Source organism: Anolis carolinensis, chromosome 4, assembly GCF_035594765.1.
Source record: "Anolis carolinensis isolate JA03-04 chromosome 4, rAnoCar3.1.pri, whole genome shotgun sequence".
NCBI lineage: Eukaryota > Metazoa > Chordata > Lepidosauria > Squamata > Dactyloidae > Anolis > Anolis carolinensis.
Genome location: NC_085844.1, coordinates 8841618 through 8867084, shown reverse-complemented (window position 1 = coordinate 8867084; position 25467 = coordinate 8841618). Strand labels below are relative to the sequence as shown.

At 42.1% G+C, this 25467-nt stretch overlaps 2 protein-coding genes across 9 annotated transcripts in view; one reads left to right on the top strand and one right to left on the bottom strand.

Annotated features, from left to right (window-relative positions):
* dennd3 (DENN domain containing 3) overlaps positions 1–10162 on the top strand; it is a 46002-nt gene extending 35840 nt beyond the window's left edge. For 2 of the 4 annotated variants that reach the window (XM_008108303.3, XM_062979957.1), the window contains exons 15-24: positions 730–992; positions 2075–2245; positions 2987–3116; positions 4029–4136; positions 4739–4875; positions 5200–5360; positions 6471–6604; positions 8159–8277; positions 8509–8646; positions 8823–10162. In XM_008108303.3, coding sequence (XP_008106510.1) covers positions 730–992; positions 2075–2245; positions 2987–3116; positions 4029–4136; positions 4739–4875; positions 5200–5360; positions 6471–6604; positions 8159–8277; positions 8509–8646; positions 8823–9023 — 1562 coding nt within the window. In that variant the 3' untranslated portion in view covers positions 9024–10162. Of the gene's footprint in view, positions 1–729; positions 993–2074; positions 2246–2986; positions 3117–4028; positions 4137–4738; positions 4876–5199; positions 5361–6470; positions 6605–8158; positions 8378–8423; positions 8647–8822 lie in introns of those variants that run through there. The other 2 variants (XR_010005853.1, XM_062979958.1) reach the window with 2 other exon arrangements.
* Positions 10163–12457: 2295 nt separating this feature from the next.
* slc45a4 (solute carrier family 45 member 4) overlaps positions 12458–25467 on the bottom strand; it is a 168789-nt gene continuing 155779 nt past the window's right edge. For all 5 annotated transcript variants that reach the window (XM_016992781.2, XM_062979961.1, XM_062979960.1 and 2 more), the window contains 5 exons: positions 24204–24383; positions 21548–22626; positions 20929–21028; positions 20502–20713; positions 12458–18887 (listed from right to left, as the gene is read on the bottom strand). In XM_016992781.2, coding sequence (XP_016848270.1) covers positions 18519–18887; positions 20502–20713; positions 20929–21028; positions 21548–22626; positions 24204–24383 — 1940 coding nt within the window. In that variant the 3' untranslated portion in view covers positions 12458–18518. The remainder of the gene's footprint in view (positions 18888–20501; positions 20714–20928; positions 21029–21547; positions 22627–24203; positions 24384–25467) is intronic.

Below are 25467 nucleotides of genomic sequence, written 5' to 3'. Positions count from 1 at the left end.
AATTGCAATTTTGATTTACTTGTGCAGTATCATGAAAAAGTTGTATTACTTTGTGGGGGAAATTTATCATTATAATGCTGCAGTCCAGCTTTTTAATATTTTCTTTCTGTTTGCTTTCTAGTTTCTCTATTGGGATCCTATTCTATACCATTTAATTTCACCTTATTTATTTCAGTGTACAATAAGTACAATACTGAATTACAAAGCCATTTTAGCAGTCAAGGAAAAGCAATGGGAAGATTCTTTAATTCACGAAAAAAGAGAAAGATAGTTGTTATAGCAGGGGAAGCTAGTCACAGATGCAATTCCAACCCAGCAAGAGAGCCAACAGCTGGCTGAGACAATTTTGGGCTGGGTGAAGCTATGCTAAATCCAAACTTTGGTACCTTTAGCATTGGTGGACTGGGACACAGGGATTTTATTTTGAAGCAGCTCCCATTGGTCGTCATACATTGGAAATAACATTGGCCTAACTTTGGGCTTGCACAAGGGCTGTGTCTCTGGGCTGAGCAATGTTTGAAGGTGGCATGACTTGGTTCCACCTCCTTCTCAGTCTTTGACTGTGATTGGCATTATTTGTTTTTGATATTCAGGAATTTTATTGATATTTCTGGCCATGCTTGGGTTCTAGAGTTACATTTGGCAGATTTATCTCACGGAGTCTTGCGGCTCTTTAACCTACAAGTTGCGCAGAAACGTTAATGGGAAACTCGCTTCTTTAATTTTAAGGGCAACAGAAACAGATAGATCCAGAAACATTTAAAGACTTTTACAACTACTGGAAGGAAACAGAAGCAGAGGCTCAAGACGTCAACCTCCCCCCTGCCGTAATAGAACACTTAGACAAAAACGAGTGTGTCTACAAGTTATCAAGCTCAGTGAAAACAAACAAAGGAGTTGGAAAAATAGCCATGACTCAGAAGCGCTTGTTCCTTTTGACCGAAGGCGGCCGGCCTGGTTATGAAGACATCACTACTTTTAGGGATATAGAGGTACGTGTGGCATCAGTAACTGGATTTTGAATATTGCCTGTTAATAAGTTTTAGACTCATGTTTGTTTTGTAAAGTTTGATAAATAGAAATGTCTATAATTTGGAGCCAATAGAGATAATTTTTGGACCTCAGGTTTTGGCATGCATTGTGATACAAACTTCTGGAGTAGGGTTGTTGTATGGGGTTGTTGTATGTCTTTCGGGCTGTGTGGCCATGTTCCAGAAGTATTCTCTCCTGATGTTTCACCCACATCTATGGCAGGCATCCTCAGAGGTTGTGAGGTATGGAGAAACTCAGCAAAGAAGGTTTATATATATATCTGTGGAAAGTTCAGGGTGAGGGAAGAACTCTTGTCAGTTGGAGGCCAGCGTGAATGTTGCAGTTAATCACCCTAATTTGCATTGAATGGCTTCATCTACTGGCTACTTTCTGCCTGGGGGCATCCTTTGTTAGCTGCCCCTAGTTCCCATGTCTCAGAGTGTTGCTTCTTATTTACTGTTTTGATTTTTGAGTTTTTTAATACTGGTAGCCAGATTTCTCCATACCTCACAACCTCTGAGGATGCCTGCCATAGATGTGGGCGAAACGTCAGGAGAGAATACTTCTAGAACATGGCCATACAGCCCGAAAACATACAACAACCCTGTGATCCCGGCCATGAAAGCCTTCGACAACACTTCTGGAGTAGTTTTGGTAACGTTTTTGGCATTAATTTTAAATCATATTCTTTTATTTGTTGTTCTGGAGTAGTTTTGGTAACTTGTTCAGCAGTTGGAACAGCAATGGAAATCCCTGCTATCACATTCTGCGATTCTTGCTCAAACAAAGGCTTGAAGTCTGCTTCAACTCTGCCTTCAAAGGAAAGCCGATCCATTAATATGACCACATGATGTACATAAAACAGCCCTTTATTCCTCCTCCTGATCTAGACAAAAGCAAATCTTTGTGAGGAGCTTAGAGTCTAGTGGGGTTTTTCAAAATACAGAACAACCAATGCAATGCAAGAGAATAACAACAAGGGCAGTGTTCTGTCCTCCTATCGTTTCCAAATCCTTGTTTTCTCTCTCTCCCACCCGGCCAGGAAGTGAAGAGCACAACAGTCGCTTTTCTTCTGCTCCGAATCCCAACTTTAAAGATAAAGTCCACATCCAAAAAAGAAGTGTTTGAAGCAAATCTGAAATCTGAGTGTGATCTTTGGCATCTGATGGTGAAAGAGATGTGGGCTGGGAAGAAGATGGCAGATGACCACAAGGTCTGGCACTTTGTATTAACACCCCGGTGGTGTTTGTTTTTCTGTCTGTGCTCCTATTCAGAAGATTTCACCTCACTTTCTGTCTCTATGAGAATTAGATTTTGAAAAATTTTGGCTTGTTGTGTAAACAAGGATTGGTGATGAAACTTCAGTGGGGACACGTTTTCCCCATGATAATAACTCTTCCAGGAGTGAATTTCCCTTCTGAGGGGAAGATTTCTCTCACTTCCTGTTGTCTCACTCCTGTTCTTAAGTATGAGTAGTTTGTAAGTCGGTAGTTTGTAACTCGGGACTGCCTGTACATTGTTGGAACATACAAGTTATGTTATGCTTAAGGTAAAAGTAAAGGTTTTCCCCTGACGTTAATTCTAGTCGCGTCCGACTCTGGGGGTTGGTGCTCATCTCCATTTCTAAACCGAAGAGCCGGCGTTGTCCATAGACACCTCCAAGGTCATGTGGCCACTGGCATGACTGCATGGAGCGCCGTTACCTTCCCACCAGAGTGGTACCTATTGATCTACTCACATTTGCATGTTTTCGTACTGCTAGGTTGGCAGAAGCTGAGGCTAACAGTGGGAGCTCGCCTCATTCCCCAGTTTCGAACTGCCAACCTCTCAGCCAGCAAGTTCAGTAGCTTAGTGGTTTAACCCGCTATGCCACCCGGGGCTCCATGTTATGCTTACAGGAGTGGAAAAAACAATTATAACATTACTCACCTGCTTTTTTTTTACACTTCTCTAGGATCCTCAGTACATTCAACAAGCGCTTACCAATGTTCTTCTAATGGATGCAGTGGTGGGCGCATTGCAGTCTTCCAAGATAATTTACGCTGCTTCCAAACTATCTTATTTTGACAAGATGAAGTATGAAGGTGAGATGGCTTAAATACTCCCTGCTAGAGCTATTGCCCTGGAAGAATATTATCCAGAGTTTTGTTGGTCAGCCATTATACAGGCCGTTGAGCCTGAGTATTACAAGCTGAATTCTGTGTTGTCGAAGGCTTTCATGGCCAGGATCACAGGGTTGTTGTATGTCTTTCGGGCTGTGTGGCCATGTTCCAGAAGCATTCTCTCCTGACATTTCGCCCACATCTGTGGCAGGCATCCTCAGAGGTTGTGAGGTATGGAGAAAACTAAGCAAACTTAGTTTTCTCCATACCTCACAACCTCTGAGGATGCCTGCCATAGATGTGGGCGAAACGTCAGGAGAGAATGCTTCTGGAACATGGCCACACAGCCCGAAAGACATACAACAAACCTGAATTCTGTTTGTAGTTCCAGCTAGAGTAGACCTAATAGGTCAGTCCTTGCATGGAGCCCCGGTAGCACAATGGGTTAAACCCTTGTGCTGGGAGGACTGCTGACCGATAGGTTGGTGGTTCGAATCTGGGAAGTGGGGTGAGCTCCTGTCTGTCAGCTCTAGCTTCCCATGTGGGGACATGAGAGAAGCCTCCCACAGGATGGTAAAACATCAAACATCCAAGCATCCCCTGGGCAATGTCCTTGCAGACGGCCAATTATCTAACACCAGAAGCGACTTACAGTTTCTCAAGTCGCTCCTGATATGAAAAAAGACATTGCACGGTGGCTTAATACATATGTAAGCCCATTGATTCAACAGGTCTTTTCTAGTTTGAGTACCAATATGATTCAGTTCTACATTGCACCTTACAACTCCTAAACTGATGGTGATGGTCTTCTATTTTACATGAAGATCTTCATTTCTGTGACTTCCCAATATTTCTCTTCTTATTCATGACGGTTACTTGTCTGCTTTGCTTCAGTGCCTATGATGGTTCCCAAAACAACAGCAGAAACCCTGAAGCACAAGATCAACCCATCAGCAGGCGAGACCTTTCCGCAGGCAGTGGAAGTCTTGCTTTATACGCCAGGTATGGGTCACCTGGGAGCAGAAAGCAGATGAGGGTGAAAGCAGGGGCACCTGGTTACGTAAATTCTCCTTCCCTAAATATTCGTAAGGGTAGGAGGCAAGGTTGATGGCAAGATAGTCCCCACAATCACCCAGTGAGCTTTAGGGTACAACAGAAGTACAATAAAGGTAAGGTTTTCCCCCTGACATTAAATCTAGTCATGTCCGACTCTGTGGGTTGGTGCTCATCTCCATTTCTAAGCTGAAGAGCCGGCGTTGTCCATAGACACCTCCAAGGTCATGTGGCCAGCAAACTCTCAGTTAAGCAACTGGAACTCTCAAGCAAGAAAGAAAAAAATATAGAAGAAATAATAGTTTGAATTAAGAATCTGTTAAGTTCTTGATACTGCATAACTGTTATTTGTTGATTATGAAGTGGTCCAAACCCTTTATGTTCAAGGAATAACCTTTCTTGTAGTCTCACTTTTGAGATATCAAAACACTACTTCTGTTTGGAATGCAACCCCCTGATTTGCAAACCACATTGATGCCCTTTTTTGGTTAGTTATGTGTCTTAGTGATGCTTATAAATGTATTTCTTACTCCTTTCCCTCCAATACTTAGGAGAGCTTGATCCAGCAGAAAGGCACGGAGATGCTCATCCAAAATTGTGGTGTGCTTTAAGCGACGGGAAGGTGGTTGTGTTCGATGCGTCCACATGGTCCATACAGCATTGCTTTAAAGTGGGGAGCTCTAAACTGGTAAGGAGTGCTACTTTATGTAAGCAATGTATAAAGCTTATTTCAATTATTGAAGATCCCTTAACATCAGTTAACTCAGGCATGGGTCAACTTTGGCCCTCCCTCCTGGTGTTTTGGATTTCAACTCCCACAATTCCTAACAGCCGGTAGGCTGTTAGGAATTGTGGGAGTTGAAGTCCAAAACACCTGGAGGAAGGGCCAAAGTTGGCCCATGCCTGCGTTAAAGGCACCAGATCCCATCTCATCATTTATGTTGGAATTCTATAGTATATTCAGGCTTTCTGTATTGTACTTTTTGATTGTTGTTTTTTCATATACACACAGAAATGTATGGTCATGGCAGAACAAAGTCAAGTGTGGATTGGTTCTCAGGATTCCATTATCTATTTAATCAACACCCATAGCATGTCTTGTAATAAGCAACTGAATGACCATCGTTCTGAAGTTGTGGATATCATTGTGGAGAACAGAGACAACATGTCCAGGTCAGTGGCATGCAGTGTGGTTATATGCGTTGTTTACTGTTGAAGGCTACCTGAGTTTGTATCTTGAGCAAGGCCAACCAAGAATTCCACAAGGTAGAAAGCGGCCAGGCTTGCAAGCAGCAAGGCTATTTAGTGCTGTTCAGCCTGGCCAACCAAGATTACCCCTAGATAGAAAACCCCAAGGCTTTGAAGCCACAAGGCTACTCCATCCCATTCAGCCTGGCCAACAAAGGATGTCCCTTTGTAGAAAGCAGCCAGGCTTTGAAGCAGCAAGGCTACTCAGTGCAATTCTAGCAGCCCAAAAAATTATTTCCCTAGAATGCAAGTACCCAGCCTTCCAAGCAGCAAGCCTATTCCATTGTATTCCAGCTCACCTAACAAGGATTCACATAAGAAGAAGCTGTCCAGGCTTTGAGGCTGCAAGGCTATTCACTACTATTCCACCTGCCCAACAAATGATTCCCATAAGCCACAGCAACGCGTGGCCGGGCACAGCTAGTTTTACATATTTTTGCTGAATATAATTATCATAGCCTTCACCAAAGATTGTTCTAGATCAGGTCTGCACAACTTGGCAGTAGTAAGGTGCCAGAATTAAAAAGGTAAGCCTCTTGGGGCCACAAATAGGTTTTTAGCATCTCACTTTCCAAGTAAGGTATAATTATTGATTAATTAGGATTATGTGCCTTCAAGTTGCTTCAGACTTAGGGCGACGTTCTCACAGAGTTTTCTCATCAAGATGTTTTTCAAAGGGGATTTGCCTTTGTTTTCCTCTGAGGCTGAGAAAGTGTGACTTACCTAAAGTCACCCAGTGGGTTTGTAGCCATATTCTGAAGTCCGAACCATACCACACTTTCTGAATGCCTTTCTCCCCCTTCTCTTTCTTTCTATCTTCCATGAGTACTAGAGAAGTAGATTGCTCAGAGTGAGCAGATTCAGTTTCCCCAACTTTTCCACTTTTAATGCTAACACCACGCCCCCAAAAGCATTATGTCCACAGATACATTGAGTTTATATTTTGACTTCATTTTGCTTTGGGATATATAAACAATTTGTATCGATTTTTCTCACTCACTTTTGATTTCCTGTCCTTTCTTTGCATGTGGGCAGTGAGGCCTATTCCTGCAGCTTAGATGGCACAGTGATCGCATGGAATATCAGCACCTTGAAAGTGAATCGCAGATTTCAGCTGGCCTGCGAGACACTGACCGCTATCCGGTTCCACAATAACCGCCTTTGGTGTTGTAAGTTTCTTGTTCCTTCTCTATCAGTTTGCTAAGGCTATTAACATCTGGATAACCTTAGTTTAAATTCAATTGAATTGATGATTTGGCTGTTATAAATCTAAACAGCTGCAGTCGCGCAATGGGTTAGACCCTTGTGCTGCTGAACTGCTGACCTGAAAGTTAGCAGTTCGAATCCGTGGGACGGGGTGTGCTGTTGCTGTTAGCCTTAGCTCCTGCCAACCTAGCCATTCGGAAACATGGAAATGTGAGTAGATAAATAGGTACTGCTTTGGCGGGAAAAGGCATAAAGATGCTTTAAGCAATCATACCGGCCATACAACCAGGAGGTGACAACACAGACTCCTCGGCTTGAAAATGGAGAAGAGTACCTCCCAGAGAGACAGAGATGGGTATAGCCTCCAGAGCCGGAAATGAAAGGAGAAGCCTTTGCCTTTATCTGTTTCATTGTATGTGATTGTAACAAAGGCATTAAATGCTTGCCTATGTCTGCTTTATATACTGTAATCCACTCTGAGTTCCGTCAGGGAGAAGGGCGGAATATAAATAAAGTGTTGTTGTTGTTGCTATAATAAATATTATTATTATTATTATTATTATTATTATTAATAATAATAATAATAATAATAATAATAATAATATAAACCAAAGCAAGGCAATGAGTTGACTGTCATGCCCCTGGTGGCACAATAGATTAAACCCTTGTGCTAGCAGGACTGCTGACTTGAAGGTTGGGTTGCTGACCTGAAGGTTGCCGGTTCGAATCCAACCTGGAGAGAGTGCGGATGAGCTCCCTCTGTCAGCTCCAGCTGACATGAGAGAAATCTCCCATAGGATGGTAAAACATCAAACGTCTGGGCGTCCTCTGGGCAACGTCCTTGTAGGCTGCCAATTATCTCACACCAGAAGCGACGTGTAGTTTCTTAAGTCGCTCCTGACACACACACACACAAAAATTGACTGCCATTTTTTAAAAATCCATGTCCCATGTTTCCTGGGATTTAGGAAAATAAAATTTAGAGCAGCATTCTTGCAAAATATTCAGCGTAGTTTCACTGTCCTTCAGGAATAATTCGTTTCCCTCTGTTTTGGAACTATTAATACCATTAATATTTTGAAATTAGAAAAAAATATTTATATGTGGGAGCCTCTGGTGGCTCGGTGTGTTAAAGCGCTGAGCTGCTGAACTTGCAGACCGAAAGGGCCCAGGTTCAAATCCGGGGAGCGGAGTGAGCGTCCGCTGTTAGCTCCAGCTTCTGCCAACCTAGCAGTTCGAAAACATGCAAATGTGAGTAGATCAATAGGCACCACTCCGGTGGGAAGGTAACGGCGTTCCATGCAGTCATACCGGCCACATGACCTTGGAGGTGTCTACGGACAACGCCGGCTCTTTGGCTTAGAAATGGAGGTGAGCACCAACCCCCAGAGTCGGACACGACTGGACTTAACGTCAGGGGAAACCTTTACCTTTACCTTTTTATTTATATGTGACTATTGCCTCAGCTTAGATTTTATTAAGTCGACTTTAATTTACCTGTGTCTGTTTCTTTGGAGGTATAGGAAGCTGTATCCTTGTGGTCACAACGACCGGTATTATTCGCCAGAAGGTAAAAATAGAAGACATTGCGAGAGACCTGCCTTTGTCTTTGCTGTGCTTCCAGTTGTTCCTTGAGGTATTTTATAATAATTTATTCATTCTAAATCTGGCATGGTCAAGCTTTGGCCCTCCCTCCAGGTGTTTTGGACTTCAACTACCACAATTCCTAACAGCCGGTAGGCTGTTAGGAATTGTGGGAGTTGAAGTCCAAAACACCTGGAGGGAGGGCCAAAGCTTGACCATGCCTGTTTTAAATGAACTGTGGCAATTTTAATCTAGAGAGCATTTTCCTTTCCTTTTTCTTCAGACGGATCAAATCTGGGCCTCCTGTTTAGGCAGCAGTGAGCTGTATATCTGGAATGCAACAGATCTCTCTGCACCTTCTCAAAAGATAACCTTGCAAGACTGTTTGGAGATCACCTGCATGATGAAAGTGAAGAACCAGGTAACCCAAACACACAGGAACCTTTGTATGTATTTCTGCCATCTTTACTAATACGAAACCAAAGGGTGTTGAGGTCTGCATCCAATACCCAGAAAACATTGAAAAGTTGAAGTCTAAAACACCTTAAGTGCCGAAGTTTGCCCATGCCTGTTTTAAAGCATCGTTTTGTCTTTCAGCTGTGGGTTGGCGGCAAAGGACTTTCCCAAGGCAAAATCAAAGGGAAAATCTATGTGATCGACTCTGAAACGAAAAAGGTGGAAAAGGAGTTGGTTGGACACATTGACGGGGTGAAGGCGTTGTGCTCCGCGGAGAACAGATACGTCCTCAGTGGCTCCGGAAAAGAGGAAGGGAAGATAGCCATCTGGAAGGTCGGATAATGCCCGGAGATTCAGTTTGCACAACTGGATGGAAGAGAGAGGTTTCTGTGAGCTGCAGTCCTACCTATATATTAACACGCTTCAGTGTTTTTATCTTATTAGATTACTTTTAAAGATAATAGTGTGGTTCCGGAGTGGAAGATGTGAATTTCTATTTATGTCTTATGATGCCCGTGAATTGCACACTGAAGAGGAAAGCTGGAAGCATGACAGGAAATCACCGAGTCACTCCTAATGTCAAATTGTAACTAGAAAGTGGTATTTCGTGCCTTGCAGTTTCAATGGCACTCCTTGTTTAAACAGTATACTTCCCAAAAGACCCAATTTCTAGGTATTACTACCTTCTGTTTAAACCATCAGTGTTGTCTTTATACCCAATGGAATATTTTAAAGTTCAGTTACTTGTTTGACATAGAATTGGCCTGTCCTTGTTGCCTTGATCCCTTGATCCACTCGGTACCTGGAACTTCTCTGTTCAGAGCAAAAGAGGAAGCTGTTAAAAGCAGAGAGGATCCCTATTTTGCAATGATGCTATATTCTCAAGATCTCCCCAATAGTACTGATGCAATGAAGCAATTCCCCTTTCAAGGATTGTGGTTATTCAGTGTGCAAAAAAGGAATGCCATGGTAAATACAGAACACATGGTGCCTTCTGGACTCCAGAAACATGACTACTATCTTATGGGATCAACATATTCCAGTTCAAAGGCAGATAGTTATCTTGCCAAGCTGCTTCCATCCCATTTGCCTCCTTTCCCATGTTTTAAGTGCAGTTCCTTTGTATGTACTTTAGAAGTTACAATCTCAAGCACTCAAAATACTGCCATTTTTTGCATTGGTCATTATTTTCCTTCCAGCATCTGGGATTACAAATGATGTGTGTTGCTGAAATTTGAATGTCTTCCTCATCCTTTTTTGAACAATATTTAAATGTATTGTTATGAATCAGAGGAAACTTTTTGCTGGCCCTTGTTTTGTCAAATGGGGACAGGGTGTAATATAGATGTAGAGAAAGCATAGGCTCTTTTGTAAACACTTAAAGACATTTGCAGAAACGGTTACAATTTTGTATATTTTGTGTACAACAGAAGGGGGTTTAAGCCTTTTAATAAAAACATGCTATTTGGAAACTGATGAAACTGAAATCCAAATTTTATCTGGTCTTTGATCAATAATATCTGCATTTGTGTGTGAAAATTTCAGCAGCAGCGTACTTCTGATTATCTGTTGTCCCATTTTTTCACTTGCTTTTAAAGTCATATTTTTCTGTCCTCCTCCTGATCTCCTCTTTGCTCTCAGCTTTTTTTAGTTGCTGCAAATTAAATTCACACTTAATTCACACTGCATGGGGAGAGGAAAGAGACAGCAGGTGCAGACAAAAACAGGTTGCTGCAATCCTTGTTTGCTTGTTCTTCATTAAATAAGTTTCTCATATTGAACATATTCTGATGGTTGCTTGGTCCCCTATCTATGATCCAGATTTTGTCTGTGAGATGTTGGAGGGAGTGCAAGTATAAAGCATTGTCGTAGCACCGTTATTCCACTTTAACTGCCAGGGCAACAACTTGTGAGATTCTGGAGTTTGTAGTATAGCGAGACCCAAGAACTCTTTGGCCGAGAATCCTTTTGTGTTTTTAAGCCAGCTCTCCATTGTAGCCTTCCCTAGTCTGGTGCCCTTTGGATATTTTGGACTACCATTCTCAGAAATCGTGGCCATGTGCGGAGTGCAACAGATGGGAACTGCAGTCCAAAATATCTGGACGGTAATGTTGGAAAACATGAGTAGTCAGTGCTTGCTATAGCTGGCATGATGCAGTGGTTTGGGAGGTGGACTCAAACTGTAGAGACTGGGGTTCAAATCTCTGCTAAGCTATTGATTGATCCTGGGCAAAGTTATGTTTTCTGAGAAAGACACAAGCAAACCCCCTTTGAACAAGTTTTGCCCAGAAACCGTGAGAGTCAGAAACAACTAAGAACATAAGTGGTTGCTCTTTCTTCTCCTCCTCCTCCTCCTCCTCCACTAGCTAGAGTAATAAAATCACTTAAATCGTACCTTCCAGTTTCCCACTTAGCAACACCTGTCTCTTGCCAAAATGTTATTCCATGTCTTTCGATTGGCGCATTCCTTTCCATGAAGACAGACCCTTCTGTGCTTCAGGCCTGTCTTTGTAGCATGAACGATTGCTCCCCTCGAAGTGAGGGAGGTCATTGGCCAGACCTGGCTCAACGCTTGAAGGACATGCAACATCAGCAGTGTTTGTCATTGCTGCACAAAAGCGGATAAATTCTCGGAAACGGACTCGGCCACTGCCAGGCAGCAGAAAAACAGACACTTTCCCACCTTTGTGCTTATGAGGGGAAAGCTCTTGGGAAAGACATCTGAATAATGGAGGTGTTGATGGACGCCTGTCCTTCACTGAAATTGACAAGCAAGCAGGAGGAAAGGGTGTATACGTGTGAGGAGAAAGAGACCTGCATTCCCATATTGCTGCCTGATGCTAGTACAGTATAGCACAATCTTTCAAGCGAGAATTGGGTCGTGAACCTCCGAGGATGCCTGCCATAGATGTGGGCGAAACGTCAGGAGAGAATACTTCCGGAACATGGCCATACAGCCTGGAAAACACACAACAACCCCGTGACTCTGGCCATGGAAGCCTTCGAGAACACATTGATAATTGAGTCATTTGCTTACACATTTCTAGGGTAAGGATGCTCCATGCTTTGCCAAGCACTGAAAGTCTTGTCACCTGTTTCAAGAGTATCAATGGGCATTTTAATAGATATGCATCTTTAACATGTTGTAAGCAGCTGTGAATGAGTAATCGTGCCCAGTATTTCTTGCATTTTTTTTCTCACAGCAAGAGCAACTTGAAAAACTTGTGCCGGTAGGACTGCTGACTTGAGGGTTGGGTTGCTGACCTGAAGGTTGCAAGTTTGAATCCAACCTGGGGAAAGCGCGGATGAGCTCCCTCTGTTAGCTCCAGCTCCATGCAGGGACATGAGAGATGCTTCCCACAAGGATGGTAAAACACCAAAAACATCCAAGCATCCCCTGGGCAACGTCCTTGCAGACGGCCAATTCTCTCACCCCAGAAGCGAATTTCTCGTATACTGGAGGGTTTTGAATTGAATGCTTTGGTGGTGGAGAGTCTTTCTGGTTTTAGTGTAGCATCTAGAGTAGGTCTGGGCAAACTTTGGCCCTCCAGGTGTTTTGGACTTCCACAATTCCTAACAGCCTCAGGCCCTTTCCAAAGGAATTGTGGAAGTCCAAACACCTGGAGGGCCAAAGTTTGCCCAGGCCTGCTCTACATTGACACTTTTGTCTCAGCAACCGGACACTGGATAACACCGGTTTGTAGGAAGTACTCATTCTGATGTATAATACAACCTGCTTCCCAATGTCCACAAACACCAGATCCAAATACGCTGGCTTGTATTGAAATATTTATTTAAGATTGAACTGTAGAACAATGGATTGAACACATGAAAAATGTGAAATAGTGGTTTTTTTTGTTTTTATTCTCTACATTCAGCCATTTCTATCCATAAATGGAAAACAAAATTATACAGACAGACCCAAAAGTGCAAAACTGTTTTGTCATGCAACGAAGTCTTTACTTAGAAACCAGAAAACAAAAGCTGTGTTTGAAATCAAATCCCAGAACATTATGCCATCTAGTCCACTCAGACACATTCATCTGTCACATTTCTTTTTTGTTATCCCTTTTTTTCTTCATTAAACTTGTAACATTATGTGTTTAACACACGCTTATAAACACTGCTAAACTCAGCAAGAGCTAATATAGTGCCCCAACTTAATAAGTTGATAAAAAAGAAGTTGTCTTATGGCCAGTTCACAATGGAACTAAATATATATATTTATATATTTACTTATATTTTTCATTATGAGATGCCTACGTAATGCAGCTTTTTCAGTAGATGAGGCATTCTTAATATATTCAGCTGGCCATCTGGCTACCAAAGAAGTTACAGGCCCGTGTCGCAGCAGAAATCAAAACAGAACATTCAATTTTGGAACAATGCAACTGATCAAATCACGCTACTCAGGAGAACATTAGCTTTGTATTGAATTCAAGGCCACATTTCAGAATTAACACTTAACTCAAGCTAAATAGGTATGCTCTTTTGATGCGGTTTCCCATTTACCCAAAAATCTAGACGCTTAGAAATTTAATGACGGCAAAGGGATTTCTTGTCCTGAAGAATAAAGGAATTTGCACTGGGATCCTGATACTTTACATTATTATTTATGCAGTTAACACATGGAAATGTTTATACAGAAAGCTACCCAGAAAGTGAGTCACGCTTATCATGACCCTTGTGTTGAACTGAAAGCAGGCTCCTATAATCTCAGATATATTCAGCAAGTAAAGCCTTCAAGCAAGACACACTTGTAGCTACAGGTTAATCCTGAAAGGTTTTCTGTACTTTTCATGTTACACATGTATCTGAGAATATGCAGGAGATGAACCTCTAAACTCGTGAACCAGGAGGACACGGTTGAGGATTCTGCGCCCCTAAAATTTACTTACCGATGGCTGAGACATTACATTTGAAAGAAAAAGTAACTCAATTAACAGTGGTATAATAAAAATTCTAATATAATAAGGTGCATCTCCAATAGCACTTTTATTTTGGATGCAATGTGGAAACACAGAACTCTGGGTGAAAGTCCCACTTTAAATGGACTCGTCAATGCAGGCTTTAAAAAAAATCTCATAGTTTAGTGTTTCAGAAATTACAATTTAGGACTATACCTGCAAGCCTAAGAATCTATAGTTAAGAGAATAATAAAGATTAAAATTTGGTATCTTCCCCCTCTCCATTTCTGTGCAACATTTGGTGCCGGTTACATATATGTATGTATGTATGTATGTATGTGTATATGTATGTGTGTGTGTGTGTGTGTGTGTGTATGTGTGTGTGTGTATGTATGTATATATATATATATATATATATATATATATATATATATATATATATATATATATCAACCTATTTGCAGAAAAACAAGAATTTGAAACCACATTCCTCCCGCCGCCTCTACAAAAGACACTTCAGGTATGTAAGGTTGCTACACAAGGATGGGAGCCATGCAGAGTTTTTACATTGCTTACAAAGCAACAAACAGTTTCAGCTGAGCGCGTCTTGCTAGCAGGTGACAAAAAATGAAAGCGTGATACCTACATTGCAATGAAGGACAATTGCAGTGGAAGGAAAGGGATTTCTTTCCTTTTCAGAGGTTGAATGGCAAAGTGCCAACAGCCATTTGGGCTCCCAAATTAAGCTGCAAACAAGGGACACTGGAGGGTGATGTCAATGAGATAGGATCGTCTTCTGGGTTTTGGTCTGAACTTCGAAGGAGGTACCAACAGTGCCAAGCCCTATCCCTGAAACAGGCTAAGGAATTTGGGAATAGAGTGTAATCTTGTGTAACTCCTTGAAAGATTCAGGCTAAAACTCAAAATGGATTCCCCATTTCTCCATCAAGTGAGCCCACTAGCTTTGGTTGGTTGCCCAGCACCAGAAATGTATAAATTGACAAGTCACCCAACAGCAGTGTCCTGCACATGTTCTTATGACATGAAATGGGGTCTTACATTTTTAGAAGTCTCTAAAACTAACGTAAAAGGAGTGAAGAGGAGGCAGGGAAGTCATTCATAGGACAGCTGAAGGAGTCTCCTACTCCCAGCCAAGGCAAAGGGCCTTCAAACTCAAGTGCACAGGGACCCTTCACTAGATGTTTCTCCATAGGAGTCACATACAAGGGGGAACATAGGAAGAAAGCCACTACTTCTGGCAGAGGGAATCCAATGATTGGGAAGGCATTTTTCAGATCCTTACAAGGGGTATTTTATAGGCACCCTGTTCAATGAAACAGCACTAGACACAAATTCTTATATTTATGTGGGCAACATCTTCACCTTAAGGAGGACTGGGTTTCTATATGCCTTGATTTGGGAATGATCGCGACGTCAGAAAGGCTATATTTGGGTGAAAACCCCCATGTGCAAACAAGAACTAATCTCTCAAAAACAGCTGAAAATATTATTGCTTTTTTTCTCTCTCACCAAATAATCTTTAAATGTACAAGCGTGTCTAGTTGGACATTATCATTATAAATCCATGTCTTCAATTTCCTTTAAAAGACACAGTCAATTCTCTATAATATATATATATACACAATCCAAGACATGAAGCTTTAGCAATCAGACAACTTGTGCCAATTTGCTGTGTGAAAACGTTGGTTGGAAAGCAACACATCTCCCAAATCTGACTGATCTATGGTGATAAGAGATGAAATATATTAAACTAAAAAGGAGTTGTTTCTTAATTTAAAACCAAGAACAATTATTGTTCTGTTAAGAGGCAGACTGCACAAACAGAGCACATGTATGCTTCCAACACCAGCTATTCAGGATTTGTGGAAATGGGATGTTTATCAAAGTGTATCTCCACTACATTGTTGTAGCACTCGGAAACTGGTTTTAATTGCTATTGCTCCAAACCATGTAGTTCTGGGATTTGTAATTTGATGAGAGTCTTACAAATTTCTGCCATGCTTGCATCTACAGCAGGCATGGGCAAACTTTGGCCCTCCAGGTGTTTTGGACTCCAACTTCCACAATTCCTAACAGCCGGCGTTTTGAAGTCCAAAACACCTGGAGGGCCAAAGTTTGCCTATGCCTGATCTACAGGAAGCAAAGATATAATTTTCCTTCTCTGGACAGCAAAGGCACAGCAAAGGCACAAGTTTTCAAAACAATGACCATCTTCTGCCCATGCAAAGTTAATAAAGCATCCAGGATTTCATGGAAACGTATAGTTTGGAGAGTGAGGTTAAGGGGCCCAAGGAAAGCTTTCGATTTTGATTCACCTTTTCCAAGGGACAGATTTGACTTCTCTGGGAAATATAAAGCCTTCCTAACCTTGAACAATTCTGAAGAAAAACAGGTGTCAAGGAAGGGGAAAAAAATAAATGAGCAATTGATTCCAATGGCATTGTTCAACCTAAAGACAGAGCCATTTGAAATAGGCAAAACCCAATAGTGTATAAGCGAAGATCAAATCAGAAAGTGGCAACATCTTACTTTTATCTGTTTTATGAAAAGCTACTAATAGTACAGTTTAATGCTTGATATAGCTATTTCCAATGGATACATCAAGTTTTCAAAAGAACAGCTCTTCCGTCTTTGGTGAAACAAAGGCTGCCTCGCAGTTCGGAGTTGCAAACACCATCAAAGTGTCATGAAGGCGAGAAAACTCCTAGGTCAAAACTCATATTACATTGACTTCTGAACCAGACTGTAATTCTGTCCTAGAGAAATTTCAGTTTCAAATAAAATTCTATTTTCAGACAGGAAAAAAAAGCCTTGCGTTTTTCTTTAGACCATTAAAAAACATCACCTTTAAAAATTTCCTGTACAAAATGAATGCTTTATGAAATCCCATTGGTCTATAAAGAAATCTATTCTCCTTGGTTGGAGGTAAAAAATGTACATCATGGGTCTGAAAAAGCAGAGCTCAGAAATAAACAGAAGCGGCGGCTGCCAAGCTACCCAAAGAGGCAGGCAAGATGATTATCGCTTGAGCTATGAAAAAACATACATATTCTTCTTTTAAATACTATAACCGTTCAAGTAAAAAACTGCTTTTTTTCATCATGAAATATATACATACATAGATAGATTGGGGTGGGGAGTAATATTTGCTTCCAGATGATTATATTTGCAGCATGGTTCAAGACATGCATTTCAAAGTACTGAGTCCTAAATAAAAGATGTTCGAGACAGCAGAAATGTCATTAAAATGTCCTCCATTTGCCACCTTCGGTCTGAAAACTGGCTGCTATGTCTGCATTGGATAAGGAATATCCATGGCAGAGGAGAACTATTTAAGAGTTTTCTTCCCAAAGCTATACCCCAAGAGGTTATTTATTCTCAATGTCGACCTGGTATGGTATTCAGTGTCTGGCCCGCCCCAAAATCTGGGCCTCAATAAAAAAAGAAACGCGTTCCTTTCAACCATAATCTTGGTTCTGTATTCCTGCTCTTGCCCTGGAACCAGAGTCAAGTCCAAAATAGGAAGAAACTGGTCAAGAAAGGACACGAGGAACTCGTCTGGTAAGCCTCCAGTCACAGAACTCCTAGACCAAGGGAAGAGCTACAGCATTTTCCAAAAAATAAAAACATTGGATTTCTTTAAGGCCCAAAGCTGTTTCAAGACAATATATATATATATATATTTTAAACGAACGAACAACCAGACAGACAAACAAACCATATTAGCCACGCATGCGCACACTCTCGGCTGCGGTATCAGAGGTAGGCCTTTGGTATTTGCTTGTCGGAGTAAGACTCTCTCTCTTTAAAACTCAGCTATCACAATTCCCAGCCCAGAAGAGTTCGGAAAAAAGTGCAATCGACAACCCCCTTCTAAACAAGGGAACCCTCACAACCCATTTGAAAAAAACAAACAAAATAAAAACAAACCAACAATGAAGTTCCCCCGTCTCAAAGCAGCTTCCTCACAAAGGAGATGATTGGCATTACGAATGCCACTAAAAAAGAAAAAAGGGGGGAAAAATCGAGGGAAATAAAAACAAATCATATTTGACCAGTTCACTGGTCTGGTCACAGCATATTTCACTGGTGCTCCTTAAAAATCCACAAGCCGCCTGATTAAAAGATCACTAAAAGATCTTCCCAAATGAGAAACACATGGAAATAGATGTTCTGAATGGCTTGATTACAACAATAGTAATAATACACTGACAGCCGTTTTTGGAATAGCTACTGCAGCATGCAGGAACATGAATAATACCAGTTGCACCAAAAAATGGAATCCAGACTCCTGTTCAAAACAAGGAGGAATAAGAAGTATTACTGCTGTTTACTTATTATTGCATCAATGGTCAAATACAAAATTTGATCAGTGTAGTTGGCTCTACTACGATAGCTGCAAAGGTCCAAAAAGGTCAGATCAAAAGAAAACAAAAGCTGCAGCCAGAATGGCTCCCCGTCACTACAATCTAAACAACTGCCACATTTTTGTTGTTGGTAAAAGAGATAATTTGAAGTTCTAGACAAAAAAAATGTTGTGACGGTTTGAAAAACAAACAAACACAAATCCATGTGCAAGGAGAAAGTTTTCTGCCTACTGATAAAATTCACCTTGGAAACCCAAGTGCATTTTCTCTTCATTAAAAATACCTCTAAGAAAGATGATTTTTTTTCTGGATTGTAGAGAAAGCAATCAGCATCAAAGCTACCTAATTCAAGGCTACCCTAGCGCTATGGAATTTCATCTATGTTTTTGCATGAAGAACCGTTTTAATCCATTGCTGCGCATCAGACAGCAATGATGTCTCTTGAAAGTTCAGATTATTATTATTATTATTTTTTGCTTTTGACAATGTTCCGATTCATGCACCTGAATTGCTTGGAATGTGTGCGAATGATGGCAATCTGTTCAAACGGCAGATTCGTTTTCCACTTCCGGAGCGGCGGCGGATTCTTTCCGAGAGAGCTTGATCACAGTCGGTTTCTCCTCGTCGGCGCCGTTGCTTTCGACAGCGTTGGGAAGCGGGGCCAGGCCCTTCTGCTCCTCCTTCGAACCTTCTCCGACGTCTGGGTAAATCACCAAGAATGTGGCTGTCAGGAAGCCCAGGAAAGAGCCCACCGAGGCCACCATCGGAATGACCCGGACACTGCCCACGGCATCCACGACCCCTCCGAGGGCAGAGGCCACCAGGATCTGGGAGATGTAGACCTGGCAGGACAAGATGGCGCAGTCGATGCCAAAGCCTCGTTTGGAGTTCCCAGGGCTGTGGTGGATATACTGAAAGGGACAAAGGAGAAGCTGACAATCTCGAAATCACACTGGCTCATTTGAGCCCTTAATAGTACAATATATTGGTGTCGGGCTACGTTTCCATAACCAGAAGCAGAATGATAATGTCAACTGCAAAGTCTCCGGTGGATCTCAAAGATGATGCAAATCATCTGGGAAAACCAGATTATCTGACTCTTTTTTACAATTCTCTGGCAATGGTATCTCCTTCCCACTAAGTTATTTTACATTTTTAAACGAATTGTAGACACAAGTAGAGTAAGACAAAGCCAAATGATGAAATTCCACTTACATTTTCACTCATTTCACTTATTTACTTAACCGTACCCATCCCAATGCCACCTTTATCAACCACTTGTGTCTAGCAGTTTTTCTCCCCTCCACTTTGTCCCCCACCCGCTAGGAATAGTTGTATATTCAATTCAAGAAAAGATTTAGTTCTATTTTCCTTTTTCTTTTACTCTTGCTATCGGAGTTCCCCATTTCGAGTCCCAATTCTTCCTACAACCTGTTGTGTATTTCATTCTCCTTTCAAAAATGTAATCCTGACATCTGCCCATTTGTTAGTGATGCTCTTGCCCTCAATTTTCTGAATAAAGGCCTCAAAATAACTCTGCAAATTAGGAGCTCCCCATCCTCCATTTCCATCCAAGGAATAAAATACTGAATTGGTGATTCTGCTTTTGTTTGTCCCTTTTCATTAAGTCAAAGTGCATGCTTTCCAAATGCAGCCATGTTGTTGCCACCTATTCATTTATATTCCGCGGGTTCTCCTAAGTGCTGTTCCCTATTCTGGCTAATAAAACTAGGATAACTGCCAATTAATGGCTAAATTATTTGCTGCCCTTTCACAACACCCCAAAATTTATTTATTTATTATTTATTTATTACATCACTTCTACCCCGCCCTTCTCACCCATCAGGGGACTCAGGGCGGCTTACAATATACATTAGAAAAACAGTTTACATCAGATTTAAAATCGTTCAAATATTAAAAAATTACAATAAAAATTAAAATGTACATTAAAGACCTGCATAATTATACATTTAAATCTGCCACTTGAGGTATCAGAAAGGGCTTTCTCTGACAATTGGGCTGCCCTAGCCATTATCAAGGAGCTATTCCTTCCTCTTCTCTTTCCTTGAGATCATTGTGGAAGATCTGGTAGGGGAACAGGAGCTTCCAATGATAATACAGACTGAGCATGTCCTAATACAGACCATCATCCAAAATGTTCTGTGTTTTGGATTTTTCTGATTTTGGAATATTTGTCTATACATGAGATATCTTGGAGATGGGGCCCAAGTCTAAACATGGAATATATTGATATATACAACTTATACACGTCACCTAAAGTAATTGTATATACAGTATTTTCAATAATTTTGTGAATGGTGACATACATATTTACACTGAACCATTGGAAAGCACTATCTGAGCCACCCATGTGGGCCATTTTGGAGTATTTTGGAATTCCAGATAAGGGATGCTCAACCTGTAATCAGAGCTTTGATTACTTCTAGTGCAGAATGTGCTGGTGCCACATTTCATCATACCAGACAAAGAAAGGCCTGGGCACAACACAACAAACTGGCACCTACCTCCTTGATGTCATGGTACTGGCCCAGCAGCGCATACGGGCAGTAGGAGATGCTCATAGAGACAATTCCCATCGTGCTGATCATTATCATGGCAATATAGACATTAGGGAACATGGCCATTACTGCCGTTCCAATGGAGAATCCCAGGGTGCCCAGGATGTAGATCACTTTGATGCTAAGGTCGTAGTTGTCTAAGTACTTCTGTAATAAGGCTGCAAAAAAACAAAACCCCAAAAAAGAGAGTGAAGAAGTGTTATGGTACAGAAAAGATCCATTGCTCATGATGTATAAAGCTTGCATGCTCAGATCTGACCACCTGGATTTCAGCTCTTTCTTCATCAGCCCCCCCTAACACCCTATTCCCTATTCTCCTGCTCCAAACCCGGATCCAGGCCTTCCTTCTCCCGGCTGGCACCGCGTCTCCTACCTGAACAAACAGCAGCAGTAGCAGCGTAAATGACCAGTCCCCAGCAGCCCATCTGAACGCCAGCATTGTAGGCAAACAGTTCAGTAGAATTGGAGGGGGCCTGTAGGAGAACCAGTGAAGATTATTCAAAGGCAGACAATCCCACAGAATATACATGAATACACAGCTGTTCCATCGGCTTGCTTAAACACACATACATAATTTCCCTTTGGTTTGTTTATCTAGATCAGGTATGGACAAACTTAGGCCCTCCAGGTGTTTTGGACTTCAACTCCCACAATTCCTATCAGCCCTCTAGATTATTTAAAAATGGCCTAAAAGGAAGAATGTCAACAGCATATTTCATTAGAATGCTAATTCCACCCAAGATTTTTTCCTTCTGATACTTCTATTTTCCAAAATCTGTACTAGCAGCAAAGATATGCAAAGCACACCTGCTCACAAACTAAGGACTTCTGCTTGGCCCTCCTCATCCATCTCCCCACACACCAAGGGAAACAAACAGAAAACAGGGACACAGTGACAAGCAGGGGGTCCATTTCATTCCTATTTTGTGCACACACACACACACACATATAAAAACACATTTGCTATTGATAGCATAAATGTCCTCACTCACCTTGGGGTCACCATGAAAGATGACCTGCCCCATGAAGTCAGTATAGAACACAGCTTCGGCAATGATGGAAAACCATGTTAGGAGGTGGCAGACACAAAGCCGCAGCAGCTCCTTGGGCATCTTCAGCATGGACAGCCACAGGAGCCGGACAGTAGTCTCCGTCTCTCCCTCCTCACTCTCCGTGTCCCCACTGGAGTTGGTGGCCCCGCTCTGGTTCCTGTGCCGGTACCTCTGCCGCTGCTTCTTCTGCATGTCGTAAATGTCATTCATGCTGCGAGAGGACTTGATCAAGACCACAGCGTTGGCCCGCCGGAAACGGTAACGATGGGAGCCGATCTTGCCGTAATAGGAGAAGGTGTGAGAGGGCTGGCGATAGAACATGTGCCGCCGCCTGCGCATGGAGTTGGAAGTGCTTGACTGCTTCATGCCGATCCTAGCGTGCCCATTCAGGAGATCTTTTGGTAGGGAGCCATTGGCGTTGGGGACTTTGGCTTCGTTCAAGTGATTATCAAGTAACATCTCCTCCTCTTTCTCATTTTCCCTGAGGAACGCAGACAGGCGGTTGAATTTGGATTTCATGAGTTCCTGGCTGGTGCTGTGAGGGGTGTTTGGGTATGAAGAGTCCTGAAAGATGGAAGGCTCGATGTCATGGAGGAAAAGCAGCTCAGATTCCATTTCGAGGGTGGCATCGGCCATGTGCAAGACTGAGTCGCTCTTGCTCCGCACAATGTCCACCTCAAGGAAGTCCATGTTGAGGTCTTGTTCTGACTGGACCTCGTCTGGGAACATGGAGTTCCCATAAGGGTCTTCCTCACTGATGATGTTCAACCGGTTCAGAGGTGGGAGGCTCCCGCCGCTCAGCTTGACACTCGATAGGGTGTCCGCTTCGTCATCAATCCTGTCCTGCTGTGGGTTGTACTGCTCTTCTTCGATGCTGCAAAGGTGGAGGACGACCGAGACAGAAAAAATGATGGCAGCAAAGAAGAAGAGAACTTGCTCTTGGGATATGAAGATGGACCCCAGGAAAGTCTGCATCCAGTCCAAGCCCCCCAGCATATAGCCAATGGCTCCTCCGAGACCTAAGGAATGGAAAGAGAGCGCCATTAAGCCGGTGTGTTCTCGTAACAAGGCTTAAAATACAGAATACCAGTTTGGCAGCCATACAAAACCAGGACAGGAGGAAGAAATATGGGCTGAATATGGAGAAGCCTATGCTTCTTGCATTTGGTATTCACTGTGCCAAATAGAACTGAGGCATGCTCTATATTTCTCAATACCACTTCAGGTCCTTTTTTTTGCACTACCATAGAATAACAACACATAGAGAACTCTGACCATAACTAACCTTGATGCATTTTTCACATAGAGCTTAAAATTCATTACCTAAAGACTGACTGTTTCAACATCGCGCAGTAAGCTTCATGGCTAAGTGGGATTTAAGAATAGCCATTTTTAAAGTGGAATATGCGGCACTGGAGTATGTTGCAGCCTTTTTCTTTGTGCAGATGCTGGTGGGCATAATTTGGGAGTGGTTGGATTGTGCTTTCATGCACTGGAGAATGGGGTAGATTTCTTCCAATTCTGAGATTCCTGGCCCTAACCTGATATCCTAACCCAATAAAGAACTTGGAAAAGTTACTTGTTTGTTTATCTAGATCAGGTATGGACAAACTTAGGCCCTCCAGGTGTTTTGGACTTCAACTCCCACAATTCCTATCAGCCCTCTAGATTATTTAAAAATGGCTGAAAAAGGAAGAATGTCAACAGCATATTTCAGCATATGTTTGGATTACAACTCCCACAAGCCTGCTGTGAATACATCTCATAAAAGAAATCTGACTGCTGTTTGGTCTGCTGTCCTTCATCACATGGGCATGCAGTGATCTAATTCGGCCATAGTTTCTAATTAGTGCAATGATTGTTCCCAAACCACAGATTTCTGAGGTGGCTGCAAAGAGTCTAGAGCAGATTTTCATGGCTTCTCTGAATCGCATGCCCTGGAGAGTCATATTTCTCCTCAAAGCTGAGAGCTCCTAAGGACAATTCACTGCTTGGTTGCACTTGAGTAAATTCTATAGCCTTCTGCTAGAAGCCAGATGCCGATGTTTCAAGAGTCTGAGCTTATGGAGACACGAGTAGAGCATTATCCCAGATTTGTACTGCTGACCTAACTACAAGTTTCCTATTTGAAATATTTTGCTCCCGTCTTATTTCCAAGAATTTCAGCTCCTTGGCCACCTTGAACAATAATCCTACAATTGTTTTTGAATTTTGAACTGGGAAAAGATGGAATGATAAAGATGATGATAACAATAACATCAACAATTGCAAGTCCATGTTTAACTGGGCTGCTACAAGCTTCAGGCATTGAATGTTGTTGATTATTTAAACTCAGTCACAAATTTCAGGTCCAGCAAGACTACAGATACAGCCTATAAACAAATCAATGGAACTGGATGTAGGAAATCTCAATGGGTCACTTCAGGCATGACACGTTTTAAACCATAGTTTGAGGCTAATTGTGGCTTAAAATCAAAACTGTGGTTTGAGCATCCAAACAATCACTCAAGAGCTGGATGTCCCTTAAAGTCTCTTCCAACTGTATCATTCTACAATTCTAGTGTATTTTCAAAAAGGGGAAAGGACAAAGGCATACCTGCTGAGAAAGCGTGGATATTGAGTGCCATGTCCTGCTCCTCGCTGTCCACCACGTCCAGCAAATAGGCCCGGATTGGCCCCTCCGTAGCATCGGCACAGAAATCCAAGACCACAACACCCAGAACAGTGAGAACGATACCAATGGGCTGGCGGTCCGGGACATCTCCAATGGCTAGACCTGGCAGAGAAGAATGGCACCGAGAGAGGGGGGTGAGACTTTCAATTTGAAAAAGAGAAAGTCAATAGCAAAAACAATACACCACTTAAAAAAAAAGAGGCACCAGTTGTATCTTCTTAACAGAGTGTCAGTCAACTTGGCTGATGGAAACCTCCCTTCCATTCAGTCAGTCTGACTGACCATTTCATGGGGGTATTGAATTGTTAAGACTTGTTGCAAGCAAGTGCTTCAGGCTTAAAGGAACTAGTTTTGGCTTGTTTCCTGTCTTGTAGAGTATTCACAGCCACCTCTTTGCTCCTTCTTCAGACAGATGTTGAAAGAGGTTATGGTCAGTCAAGGGAAAGTGCGGCTCACAAAGGATTACACAACTTGTGAAAGCATGCTTTTGCTAAGAAAAAAACCAAAACACACAGGATAGAGGCGGAAGTACTGAAATTTTCCTGGCTGCAGTCACACGCCAGAACATTCAATATGTCCTCAAAAACAGGTTCTGGGAGTTGTCATAGAGCATTTGCAAAGGTTGGTTTAAAGAACAAATGGCTAGCTCTTGACGTTTCTTGTGGCTGTGTGACCTAAGGGCTTTCTTGGCCAGATTTGTTCAGAGGAAGTTTGCTTTTGCCATCCTCTAAGGTTGAGAGAGTGTGACTTGCCCAAGCTCGTATTTCCCTGGCGGAGTGGGGATTCAAACCTTGGCCTTTCCCCTGGGTTCTAGATGGCTCTGTAGAACAAATGCAGTTTGGCCCCACTTGAAGTGTTATGACTCAATGGTATGGAATCCTGGGATTTGTAGTTTATTAATTCTCTGGCAGAAAAGGCTAAAGAACTTGTAAAAGTACAACCCTTATGATTCCATAGGATTGAGCCATGGCAGTTAAAGTGTTGTCAGACTACATTAAATTCTGTGGTGTAGATGCGGTCCTAGTATTTGCTATGTTTGCATTTCTTTGTTCATTTTGCTTGCCCCTTTCTTGCAGGTGCTTAAGTTGTATTTCTAAATGCTGAATTGATTTTTCATTTCCCTGTAATGCTAGAAATCAGGGCACCGAAGGAATGTTTCATAGAGACAAAGAGCAGAATTCTTATT